Source organism: Hyperoodon ampullatus (genome assembly GCF_949752795.1).
Source record: "Hyperoodon ampullatus genome assembly, chromosome: 5".
Classification (NCBI taxonomy): Eukaryota; Metazoa; Chordata; class Mammalia; order Artiodactyla; family Ziphiidae; genus Hyperoodon; species Hyperoodon ampullatus.
The window spans coordinates 137,674,554-137,687,571 of NC_136918.1; the positions used below are offsets into that span (position 1 = coordinate 137,674,554).

The 13,018-nt window shown below is 47.4% G+C and overlaps 2 protein-coding genes across 2 annotated transcripts; both read right to left on the reverse strand.

Moving 5' to 3' along the window:
- Positions 1–2,306: 2,306 nt before the first annotated feature.
- LOC307053838 (MICOS complex subunit MIC10-like) lies at positions 2,307–6,753 on the reverse strand (the record flags this gene model as incomplete). Its single annotated transcript, XM_079705296.1, has 3 exons — positions 2,307–2,567; positions 3,011–3,230; positions 6,620–6,753. The coding sequence occupies 3 exons, from the start codon at positions 6,751–6,753 to the stop codon at positions 2,520–2,522; spliced, it is 402 nt and encodes a 133-aa protein (XP_079561422.1). The 3' UTR covers positions 2,307–2,519.
- Positions 6,754–11,181: 4,428 nt separating this feature from the next.
- CLDN14 (claudin 14) lies at positions 11,182–11,892 on the reverse strand (the record flags this gene model as incomplete). Its single annotated transcript, XM_079704443.1, has 1 exon — positions 11,182–11,892. The coding sequence occupies one exon, from the start codon at positions 11,890–11,892 to the stop codon at positions 11,182–11,184; it is 711 nt and encodes a 236-aa protein (XP_079560569.1).
- Between the last annotated feature and the right edge of the window lie 1,126 nt (positions 11,893–13,018).

Here is a 13,018-nt window from a genome sequence, read left to right on the forward strand (position 1 = left end):
ATTATTTGGCCATAAAAAGGAATGAAGTTCTGATACATGCCCAATGTGGATGAATCTTGAAGACATCATGCAATTTCATATAAATGCAATCATACGATATGTGACCTTTTGTGTCTGGCTTCTCTTACTTAGCATGTTTTCTTTGAGGTTCAACCACATTGAAGCGTGTATTCCTACCTTATTCCTTTTTGTGTCTGAGTAATACTCCACTGTACAAACATACCATATTTTGTTTATCTATTCATCTGTTAATGGACATTTGGATTGTTTCCACATTTTGGCCACTGTGAGTAATGCTGCTATGAACATTCATGTACAAAGATTTGTTTATCTGTTTTCTTTTCTTTCTTTTTTTTTTTGAGTATCTATTTTCAGTTATTTTGGGTATATACCTAGGAGTGAAATTGCTGGGTCATTATTACATTTTAATTAGAAGGATTCTCCTTCCCTTCAAAATGTGTTGGTTACAATTTTCTGTGGCTTCCTGTAGGATTCCCATCCATCATTTCACACTTTCTCAATTATCCAGTCTCACCTACTTGAAATGCTCTCATAGAACCCATGGACCCTAAGGTGTGTGCTGGTAGAGTTTCTTAATCCTATAAGACCTGAGCCCTCATACACTGCTTTGGCTTTGCAGTGTCGTATTTCAGGAGTGGAAAAAGTAGATGGCTGAAATGGAAAAAGTACATAAAAGAGGAAGATTGCTATGCCAATGTGGCCTGGCCAACATGGAAGAGCAGACAAGAGACTGAATTTAACTCAAGCTCCAAAGACAGCTTCTGGGCTGAGGCCTCTCCCAAGACTGTTCTTAATTTGGGTAGGCTGCCAAGTGGTGTAGGACCCAAGTAACTCTTGGTGCCCTTTTCCCTCCACCCTCAGGTACTTGAAGTTGCTGAGGTAGCAGTCATTTACATGGTAGTATGAATCAATGCTGGTTTGCTGACTTTCCAGGGAGGGACTCATGCCTCCTGCCTTCCCTGCTCCCCTCCAATTAAAACACAGACATATTTTCAGCCTAGGGCTGTGCCAGGTCTCATACACATGACAGTGAATGAGGTGGGCAAAATCTCTGCCCTGAAGGACCTGGAATCTAACAGAGGAGTCAGGAAAAAATGCATGTGCAAATTAAGAAAACAATCACACATTCTGAGGAGGCCTATGAGAGGAGTTCACAGTGTGCTGAGACAGAGACTAACAAGGATATAGGGCTGCTTTGGATGAGAAGGAGCCAGTTATTCTTTCTATATGATCTGGATTGTTTTTTCTCTTTGGGAATTTTTTTTAAGGTCTTTGCTTCTTTTACTTTGATGTTCTGAAATTTCATGGGGATGTATCTCAGTTAATAGTGTAAATTTTCATTTATTCCTTCTATGTGACACTTGTTAAGCCCTTTCAAATTTGGAAATTCATGTCTCCCTTCAGTTCCAGGAAATTTTTTTCATCATTTTTTCCCACTCATCCATTTTCTTTATTGCTTTCAGGAACTCTTATTTGTCAGATGTTTGACCTCCTACAATGATGTTTTGTGTCTTTCATATGTTTTATACAATGTTTTCTAGTTCATGGTGCCCTTTTATTTGTATTTTAATCTTTGCTACGCTCTGGAACATTTTCTCTACTATACGTTCAAATCCCTCTACTTAAATGTTAAAAATGTAATATTAGAAAAATTTTAACTTGAGAGTCTTTTCCATTTTCTCATCTTTCTCATGGCATTCTGTTGTGATGGATGAAACAAGATCCTGAATTCTCTGAGAATAGAGAATACAGATTTTAAAACCTTCTCTTCTCTTCCCTGAACTATCAGTTTCCTCCAGTGTCAGTTTTTTCTCCTTGTTTATCTTTTCTCTCTCTTTCATGCTGCAGGCTTTCCTCAAATGTCTGGTGCTTCTCTGAAGTGTAAGGCAAAACAGAAACTGGCAGGGAGTGCTATTTACATAAGCCAGGTTTATCAAAAGGAAAGCTTCCCTTTACCAGACGGAGTAGGAAGCTGGTTTTATCCCAAGGACTTCTCACATGCCTGAAGTAGAAGCTGACACCTACACTACCTGACTCTTCCCAGGTAATCATTCTCTCCCCAGACAGTTTGTTCACTTGCTTTAGGAGAACCTTCTGTATGTGTGTGGTAGGGCTGGGGGGAGTCAATAAACAAGTAACCCCCTGCATTTTGCATTTTCACCTCCACTCTCCTCTTCCTCCTCTTCTGCTCTTTGTCAGCCTTCATGTTGAATATCCCTAGGGTCTGCCCTGGGTCAGGTCCATCATTTTTTTTTTTTTTTTTGCCTATTTTTGTTTAATTTCTTTCTTTTAAGACCACCTCCTTGCCATTTCCAGAGAGAAAATACAAAACAAGAAACAGACTTGGTTTCAAATACATAAACAGTGTGTTGGAGTTTAAAGCATTACTGAAAACATTGTTACAAAAGAGTGTCAGCTTACTCCAGGGTACCTCAGTGTTCCTGAGGAATAAACGTGATTTCTCTTTCCCTCCCACTGGGATGTCCTCAGATGTGAAGTCACTGCTCCTGCTCTTTGACATATTTTCCATGTAGAAGATATGGAGCCTGCAGCAGCAGGGGGTGGTGGTGGTGGGATAAATTGGGAGATTGGGATTGACATGTATACACCGATGTGGTTGAAATGGATGACTAATAAGAACCTGCTGTATAAAAAAATAAATTAAAAATAAAAGAGGTTAGGGCTTCCCTGGTGGCGCAGTGGTTGAGAGTCCACCTGTCGATGCAGGGGACACGGGTTCGTGCCCCTGTACGGGAAGATCCCACATGCCGTGGAGGGGCTGGGCCTGTGAGCCATGGCCACTGAGCCTGAGCATCCAGAGCCTGTGCTCCACAACGGGAGAGGCCACAACAGTGAGAGGCCCGCGTACCACAAAAATAAAATAAAATAAAATAAAATAAAATAAATAAAAGAGGTTAAAATGCCACTTAAACGTATTAAAATGTGTTCAACTGACAAAAAAAAAAAAAAAAAAAAGAAGATATGGAGCCTGAAAATCATGCTGACAGTTGGAGTAGGCCATTCCCAATCCCATTCCAGAACCAAAGGCTAATGGCCACATTCTTCTTTTAGAGAAGGTAAGTGAGAAAACAAGTCCTAATCCAAAACCAGTACCTATCTTCCCGACGGCATCTGCCAAGCACTGGTTCCACTTCCTGCTGAGCTCTGAATCCGACGTGTTCCCCACCCTCAGTTCCAGCTTTCCGGACCTTCGGGCCTTGCGCTCAAACCCCTGGGGCCCTTCTTCTTAACTGTAGACTCTCCACCTGTATTCTCAGCTGTGTCCATCACCACCATCACACTTGATATGGTCAATCCTTTAACTTTTAGGTGTTCACAGGTAGTGGTATCTCATTGTGGTTGAAAGAGAACCAGATTTGATTTTTTAAAAAAGCAAAGGCAGGTGTTATTCTTATGCTTGGGTATTATAGAGCAATTCATAATGCCTACAAAGGTGAATGATGAATTTCATAGCAGAAATATCCATGGAGCTATGGATGGAAAAGAGACCATCCCTCCTGCTGAGAGGGTTGTCTGGGCAGCGGGCTGGGCTCAAGGACTCCCAAGTGCAGCACTGGGTCTCTCCCTTCCCCCAACCTCTTCACTGTCCCGGGACCCCACTGCCCATGTTCAGCAAAGTCACAATGAGCTCTTCCCCAAGGCAGGCACCAGCTTCCCCAGACACCTGGTGAAGCCACTAGACCAAAACTCTCCAGTGATTTCCTGGCTGTTAAGTCCTGCCTTCTTGCTCTTTATTATGCTGGATAGGAAACCTATGCAAATGCTTTATTTTGGAAAAATGCCTGGGATGACTAAAACAACCCCAGACCTCCCCCGAGCTGCAGGCAGCTGATGCTCCCTGCAGGAGCCCTGGTGGGATGGAAAGCTCGAGCCTGTCAATCATTTACTCAGCAGGGATGGGAGGGTGGCGAGCTTTTGAATAGAAAGTCCCTCAGGAGAAAAGAATTAAGGAGTATGTTGTGCTGAGATTTCCTGGGGCAAAGCTGGCAGAGCAAGAGGTGCCATCATCATCCCAGGTGATCCGCCCCCAGGGCCTGGGCCCTCCCAGATTGACGGAGTGACCTCCACTGGCCTTTCTCAGGCAGGAAATGGGCTGTTTGCTAATGCCTTTCCCCTGCCGCACACACCTGTGAAAGCCAGTTGGTGGTACTTTAAAATAATTTACTAGAATGAAATTTCTGTGTTTTCTTTTGGATATTTGCCCAGAAAATGGCTTTGTGCTTTTTGATTCAAGAAAAGGCTTCAAATATTACAGGACCTCAGATTTCAATCTCTCTCTCTCACAGACACACACACACACACACACACACACACACACACACACACACACTCCTGTGTCTCTTGGGTGGGAGTGAGGATGCTATAGCAGAAGCGAGGTGGCTTTTCCTTTTAATCCTCGAAGTCTTAGTTAAACCTGTTTCCCTCACTTGTCCCCCACTCCAGCCCCTGCCACCGGGACTTCCTCAGCTTGCTGCCCACTCTCCCACACTGACTGTTCAGCTTCAGAGCATTGCCAGCTCTAATCTCATTTGTCTGAAATGGATGTTTCCTGAATAAGAAATGTGTGATGGGTTTGCCTTTGCTGTCGGCCTACTTCGGTTTAGCAAGCTGCCTCTCCATCCCTCCTGCGAGAGGACAAGCAAACTGCAGCCAGTGGTCCCTGGCCTGAAACCCACGACTTGGGTATCAGGTGCCTGATGCTTCTCCAGCCACCGGGAGGAGCTCCCTGTCCGGTTTATCACTGATGGGAACAGTGCCTTTGGGGTGTTAACAGGAAAGCCACAGGCCCCAGATAGCATCACTTGTGCTAAAAGCCCATTATACCAAACCTGGTCAGCACCATCACGTGGGTCCTGTTCATTCCCCTCCAACCCTCCCCAGAGGAAGAGGAGGCAATCTGTGTGATCAAACTCTTGTCATCCAATGCTCTGTGGTGACCTAAATGGGAAGGAAATCCAAAAAAAGAGGGGATATATATATACGTATAGCTGATTCACTTTGCTGTACAGTAGAAACTAACACAACATTGTAAAGCAACTATACTCCAATAAAAATAAAAATTAAAAACCCACAAACCTTTGTCATCGCCCCCCCCCAAAGATATACTGACTTAAAAAGAATTCTTTCTTTTCTCTTGCTAATAGCTCCCTCCTTCTTCCTATAAAAACCTTCCATTATGCACAATCCCTCTGGGCATGCTTCTAGGTGCTAGCTGGGATGCTGCCTAACTCATGAATCGCCTAATAAAACCAATTAGATCTTTCAAATTTACTCGGTTGGATTTTGGTTTTTGACAGGAGTGGTACAATTCATCCCCTCAGGGCCCTGAGATGGCTCTTCCTGCGCAAATGACAGAAGTTCCAGGTTTATCACTGTGTTCATTGGACAGATAGAGGAAGGGTTTTCTGAGAATTAATGGAGGACCCAGGCTTCTGCTGTCTTCAGGAATGGTGCTCAGTTTCACCCTGCTGTCCTGCAGTCCCCACCCCAGAGGTACACACTTAACACCCTCTGGGTCCCCGGGGAGCAATCAGGGATTATTTTAATGAACCATCGCTTACATGCAGAAGGAAAATTGAACTTCCGGTTGCATGAACGTCTTCTCATGCTCAGGGGGCTTTAAGTGTCTTCAAGTCACCTGAGCAAGTTGCTTTACTTTTTTTTTGGTATTTCAACCCTTGTAACTTTGAAAATTACAGATATTTTCACATCAAATTACAACTGTTGCAAATTTCTTAAAATATCCTTTATGCTTATTATTGCTTTGAAATTGCAATATTTATTAGACTTCCACTGCTGGATAATGTCTTTTTTTTTTTTTTTTTTTTTTTTTTTTGCGGTACGCGGGCCTCTCACTCTTGTGGCCTCTCCCGTTGCGGAGCACAGACTCCCGATGCGCAGGCTCAGCGGCCATGGCTCACGGGCCCAGCCGCTCCGCGGCATGTGGGATCTTCCCGGACCGGGGCACGAACCCGTGTCCCCTGCATTGGCAGGCGGACTCTCCACCACTGCGCCACCAGGGAAGCCCTGGATAATGTTATTTTGTGCATTAGTAAAGGAGTACACATATTACCATGCCATTGTTTTAAAATATTTCGATAACACATTTCAGTATAATGGTTTCCTCTTGAAATCTTACATATTTACCTTTTTCCCTTTATATGAAAAGTATTAACCTGAGGTGAGTCCATAATCACCACACCTCTCTAGGGGTACACAGTATAAACCTCGGCGAGAAGACCCTGTTCTATCATCCAAGGAGAAACCTGTAACTAGGGATGTCTTAATGTTTATGCAGAAAGAGCTGGAACATGCATGTTTTTCTGTGAGGGTTACTGCGACCTTACAGACTGAAATGAGAATTTTCTAACGTGTGTAAAGTTTCCCTGCCCAGCAGTCGACCCCTTCCATGGAGCAGTCCTCAGCCAGTGCCTTGCTTTCCGAAGCCCCGTTGCCTCATCTGTTAAATGCAGCTGCTCATACTGCCTAAGTTACTGTGAAGATAGAAAGAGGTGACTGAACGCCACTCCCTTCCCCTCGGCTTCCAGAACCTCCCAGTTTGGCCCTCCTTGCTCACGGGGTCTTCGTCTTCTGGTTGCCGTGCTGGACGCCCCCGTCCTCCCAGCCTCCGAATGTGAAACCCTCAGCAGCCCTTGGCTTCTTGGGTTGCTCACCTGTGTTCACGTCCCATGAGACCCTTTCTAGCTGCATGGCTAACTGTGTCCTGGGCTGAGGCTCCCACAGTAATCTGTCTCTCAACTCCAGCTTCACACATCTAAGGGCCCTGATCACCATCTCCACTTGAGGCGGCTCAGACCAAACACATGGAAAACAAACAAAATCTACCTTACCAGAACGCTTTCTTTCCAGAATCTCCTTTTTTCAGAAGATGGTGAACCCATTCTTCCAGTTGATCCAGTCCCAGATCTTGGCATCAACAGTTAAGCCTCTTTCTTTTCACACCCCACAACCAAGCCATCGGTAAATTTTATCAACTCTACCTTCGGGCACATCCCAGCCTCTTCCCACCTCCACGGCTGCCTCTTAGTCCAGATCCCCATCTCATGCCCGACTGTCACCATCCACGCTGTTCCCTCTACCTGGAAGCAAGCAAGCACAGAGGGTCCAAGGCAGGGAGAAGCAGGGAGGCATGCGGCAATGCTTTGGGGCTTTGGGGCCGGGCATTTAGGGTGCAGATCCTGGCCCCATCTCTGGTTTATAACTATCAAGTAATGGACTATTATACAAATGGTGAATGTGCCGTAGTTTTCAAATTATTTCCACTTAGGGCAACAGTGGCTGCTACGAAAGTAGGATTCTCTGTGGGATTTCAGAGCCTTTTGATTTCAAAAGACTTAACCCAGAAAAGCAATTAGGGTGTCTTATCCAAAAAGGGGGACGTTCTGGTGCTTTGAGTATAGGAGGGGTGTGGATCCGTTTCAGGAAGTGGCTCCCCAGAGACTGAGCCTGGGACTAAGGGTTCCTCAGGGTAGAAGATTCCAGTGCCCATTCTCACACATGGCCTGGGAGGGGCTGGGGCATGACATGGGTGACTGTGTGGGTGGATGGGCTGTGGCCTGGGAGCAGCATCAGGGGCCCCAGGCTGTGAAGGAACCAGCCTCTGGCAGCCAGCAGGTAACCAGAGCGACCCCAAGGACTAAAGGCTGGGCCTCACCCCTTCCCCAAGTCCAGGGCCTCCATTAGTGCTGGGGCCCTGAGCCCTCCTAAATGCTGGGGAGGGAACAAGGAAACGTGGCTGGCTTTAGACCTCTGGATCAGAGCCAAAGTTGATTTGATTTAGGGAAGCAAAGACATACAGCATTCTTTATCCCATGAGGGTCATATTGTAATTTACATTCATAACAACAGTTTCCTGGAAAACATCAGAATCTGACTCATGTTTCCTTTTTATTTTGAACTTTGGGATTACATGTTGTACCTCGAAAGGAGACCATACTTTGTTCAAGACAGCCTTGGTTATGACTGCCTAGTCCCAAAGAGGTGGGCAGAGGCAGGCATCTACTTGATGGCCCTGGTGATTGTGATGTGATGAAAAAGGGGACCACAGGACCTGAGCTCTTGTCTTAGGAGTGGATGAGAGCAAAGGAGCCAGAGGAAACTGGGAACAGCGTTCTTACACCCTGTATCTTGAAGGAGGGAATTAAGGTCTAATTTGGGTCTATTTCCTACAGTTGGTGGGCCAGCTGTAGGTCAGAGCCATCCGTGTGTCACTTCCTGTGTGTCACTTCCTGCTTTCTATGGGGATTCAAACTTGGACCTATGGGTCTGATATCACATTTCCTCTAATCCAGCCAGAACTCAGTTAACAGAAGCTTTGTGGAGTGATGGTTCTAGAAAGAACTAAATACGGTCATGAAACAATTCACTTAATTATTTGGAAATAGTCTGGACATGAAATTAATGAGTTTATAGGTCATGCTTCTACTTGAGTGAATGTATTTTCTCCCTGCTTACCTGTTTGGGTTCAAATCCTGGGTCTTTTGCTCACTAGCTCTGTGACCCTGGGCAAATAATTTAATCTCTATGCACTTTGATTTCCTCCTTTGGAAAATGGGGTTAAAATGAGTATTTGTCTCATTGGGTTCTCATGTATCTCTTTGGACCAAATTAGTAAGTAAAAGGTATTCCTGGAACATAGTAAGTGCTTGATAAATTGTAATCACTGTTATTATTAGTCTTTCACCTGAGTAGGAGAGAGGAACATCTTTTACTTCAGTAGTGACAGAATTCAGGGAAAGACTTTGATAAGAGCTATTTTAGAAAGAAATATTGCCATTTGCAGCAACACGGATGGGCCTAGAGATTATCATACTAAATGAATTAAGCCAGACAAAGACAAATGTACAATGTCACTTATATGCGGAATCTAAAAAAATAATACAAACAAATCTATATACAAAACAGACTCACAGACATAGAAAACAAACTTATGGTCATCAAAGGGAAGCGGGGAGACAAATTAGGAGTTTGGGGCTAACAGATACAAACTACGATACATAAAATAGATAAGCAACAAGGATTTACTGTATAACACAGGGAACTATGTTCAATATCTTATAATAACCTATCATGGAAAATAATCTGAAAAAGATATAACTGAATCACTTTGCTAGACACCTGAAGCTAATAAAATATTGTAAATCAACTCTACTTCGAATTTTAAAAAGCTATTTTATCTTTAGATTTGTAATCGGTCTATTAACTAGAATAACTTCACTAAACACATTCTAGATAGTGACCATCAAGTAAGGACTGACAGAATATCATTTCGTTTTAAGAAGATTTTGTTTCTCTTCTTTATAGATTCAGATTTGTTTTTATCATTTAAAGAGTAAGTTAAAATTGCTTGTTTCATCATAAATAAATGAAGACCTTTCTGATCTAAATCCCTGACCTAAATAGGATGGCACATCCCAGCCCTCTTAGCTGCTGCGGGGCTAGATAGAGGCTAAAATGTGTGGTACCCTCTCCTTCCAAACAGAAGCGGCCCCTGTTGCTTGGAGTCTAGAGGTCAGCAGAAAATAGAAAAGAAGTATGTATGTGTAGGATTGTACCTTAAACCCTGACTTTTCAATGTTGCTAGAAGATTCTCCTGTTGCTAGGTCTCATCAGTGGTGCAGTTTATTAGGTGTAACTGGTGAGGCTTAAGCAATCAGAAGAGGATCGCGGGGTGTACGCACATTACTGGTGAGAGCCTCTGACTACATGGGAAGCACGTGGCAACTGGGCTTCTTGTCACCATCTCAGTGGCCCGGAGGACCCGGTCAGGAGGAGGCATGAAGTCAGGGGAGCATCAGGCAACTTCCAGCCTTGCTGGATCCAGAGTTGCAGGGCTGAGGTCCGTCTGGCCTCCTAATCCTTGCCCGGGATTCTCCCCTTCTACCTCCCTGATCCTGGGGCCAGAGTCTCACCAGGCCACGCCCCGCCAGTAAGCCCAGCCACGTGTGGCTAACCCTCTGTAGCTCGCTTCCCTGCAGACAGTGACAGATGGAGCCCTGGTGGCCCTATTCGAAGACCCCTTGAGAATGGTGGGGCTTCACGTAACAGACCTCAGACTCAGCCCTACCACATGGAAGGGTATTTCCTTCCATGTTCACAGCTTGAAGCTGCGGCAGAGGCATGAGCAGACTCCCTGGGCTAACGGGGGAGCTGTGTGTGTGTGTGTGTGTGTGTGTGTGTGTGTGTGTGTGTGTGATTTAGATCACAGCCCCGAAAGCAACATCAGCGTCCTTAAAGAGGTCAGGCCTCCCCTGGCCCTCGCAGCAGTTCTTTCCAGCTAAAAGAGCAGTCAGCAGCCCTTGTACCTCCTCTGATGTCAGCTGCCATCATACTTCTATTCCCAGAAAAGAAGCCAGTGACATTCTGTGCTTGGGGCGAGCAGCCTTCCTAACTGGGCCTCTTGTCAATGCCTGGAAAGCCAAGTGAACAGGCGTGTTTCACTTTACCTTTTTTTTTCTTCTGACTTTTGCTGCCTTACTAGTGGGGGCCGACTGCTCACCGGCAGAAAATGACATTGCCCTTCTTTTGTGGTGGATGGCAGTTATCTTTTTTCAAGGAAGCCCTGTATTTCCTGCCTTGCCTCTGAGATCGAGCCAGGATAGGGCAACAGTTTTTGGTGATGCTGCTCAGGCATCTTTTGGATGAACATCAGCCCAGCCCTCCTGTCCTGTGTGGGCAGAGCCCGGAGGTGTGCTGACTATGGTTACCAGCATCTTAGCAGACAGAATAAGGGTCTGGAAACAGACACGGATATTGTCAGTTTCAGAGACAACCGCATCCAAAAGGTTTATTCCTGGCTTGCAAACAAACCCCACTGACCAAACTCCCAAGTCGCTTTTTATTCAGCTGTCATTAAATCACCCACATAAATACATATAATAAATACAAAAACAGCAAGGATTATTATTATTATTATTTTTAGTCTTTGGTATGTAGAGCTTTTCTCCTCATCTTATTTCCCCGCCTTCCCTGCATCCTTAGCCCATTTCCTCAGGTTCACATTATTCCTTTGGACACCAAAGCAGCCCAGAAGTAAACTTGGTGCCCGGACCTTGAAGCGGTCGGCAGCCCGGGTCCCGGCGCCTCTTGGGGGCCCGGGGAGGGACTGGCCATGGGGACTCACACATAGTCGTTCAGCCTGTACCCGTTGTGCGAGGCCGAGGTGGCCGAGGGGGGCCGATTGTCCTTGTAGGCGTCGGGTGGCCGGTAGGCGGGCGCGGTGGCCGTGCCGGCCCGGGGCTGAGCCTGGTAGGGCCTGGAGGGCGCCTCGTCCTGGCAGGACAGGCAGAGCAGCGTGCCGCCGATGAGCGACAGGGACGAGGAGATGAAGCCGAGGTACAGGGCCTGCCCGATCTCGAACTTCATGCCGCTGGGCAGCAGCGGGTTGTAGAAGTTCTGCACCACGTCGTTGGTGGTCCAGGAGACGGCCACCATGCAGAGCAGGCCGGCCAGGATGAAGAGCACGCCGCCCACCACGGCGAACGTGGTCTTGGCAGGGGTGCCCTTGGCGCAGCGCGTGCACTTCATGCCGACCACGGCGCAGGCGCAGGCCACGCCCGACAGCAGGCAGGAGATGACCATGAGCGCGCGGGACGCCTGCAGGTCGCGGGGCAGCGCCAGCAGCGAGCGGTAGATCTGGCACTGGTAGATGCCCGTGCTGTGCCACACGCACTCCATCCACAGCCCCTTCAGGTAGGACACGGCCGTCAGGATGTTGGTGCCCACGTGCGCCGTCCGTCGCCAGTGCGGCAGGATGGTGGTGATGAGCGTGCCCACCAGGCCCAGGAAGCTGAGCAGGAAGCCCAGGAGCTGCACGGCTGCGCTGGCCATGACCTTGCTGGCGGTGGCCGCTCGCTCAGGAGCCCGCGGGAGTCCTAATGAAGCCGGGAGGCGGGGCGGGGGGAGAGGAAACGGGTTAAAGATTATCTCGATGCATTTATTTCTGCCACCGAAACGGCGATTTCCATAGGCGGTTGGTTCCACGATGAACATGTTTTTAAAAATAGTTTCGGAGACTTGATTGGGTGAACGAATAAGCGGCTCGCCTAAGGCGCTTTCCCTGGAAGGCCAGAGCTAGAAGGGGTGACAGCCCACATCTGGCTGGGCTGGGCTTTCCCAGGACCCCAGGGGAGGACACTCCAGAGACCCCACTTCTCTCAGCACTTACCAACCCCATGTGGGAAGTTCTGTCTTGTGTCTACCCTCAAACTCTGCTGCATTTGAATCTCACTTCATTCTGTTTGATCAGTAATCACTAAGGTTGTTAAATCAACAAACGGACTGGTGAGTGTTAAGGCGTGGGCTGCGTACGACTTAGAAAATAGCTTAGACTGCCTGTCAGGATGAAACATTTTCTGAAAGTGGGAGACTTCCCCATGTGCTCATAGGAGGGGGTTGGCACCATAGGCGGGTCAGACGCTGCGTTCCAGAATCCCAGATGTGACCTTAGAGATTATCCACTGACACCAGGGGAGAGGAAGGACCAAGGTCGTTAGCTCCTTAGGTGCTGCAGCCAGGACCACGGACCAGTGGCCCTCCCCTGCGGGCAGGGTACCTCCTCTCACACCCTGTGAAGAGGGCTGGGCTTATACAAGACAGGCTGCCCCTGAACATTGTAACCATGGCAAAATCGCAAACGCTTCTTGGGGAAAAGGACCCAGCACGTATGTGGTGTCTAGTGCCAGGCGTGTCGAGGATATTCGGGAGATATTGGGAGGGGGGAAGGAGAGAGGCAGGGAGTGGGGGAGGGAGGAAGGAAGGGAAAGAGGGCGGGAGACCAGAGCTGCCCGAGTGGACACCGCTCACCCCTCTCTGCTGCCGGGAGCAGAGTACGGGGCAGAAGAAGAGAATCCCACCCTCTGCGTGGCTCGGGGCCTCTCTGGCTTCGAAACAAGGGAGCTGGGGGCTTCCCTGGTGGCGCAGTGGTTGGGAGTCCGCCTGCCGGTGCAGGGGACAC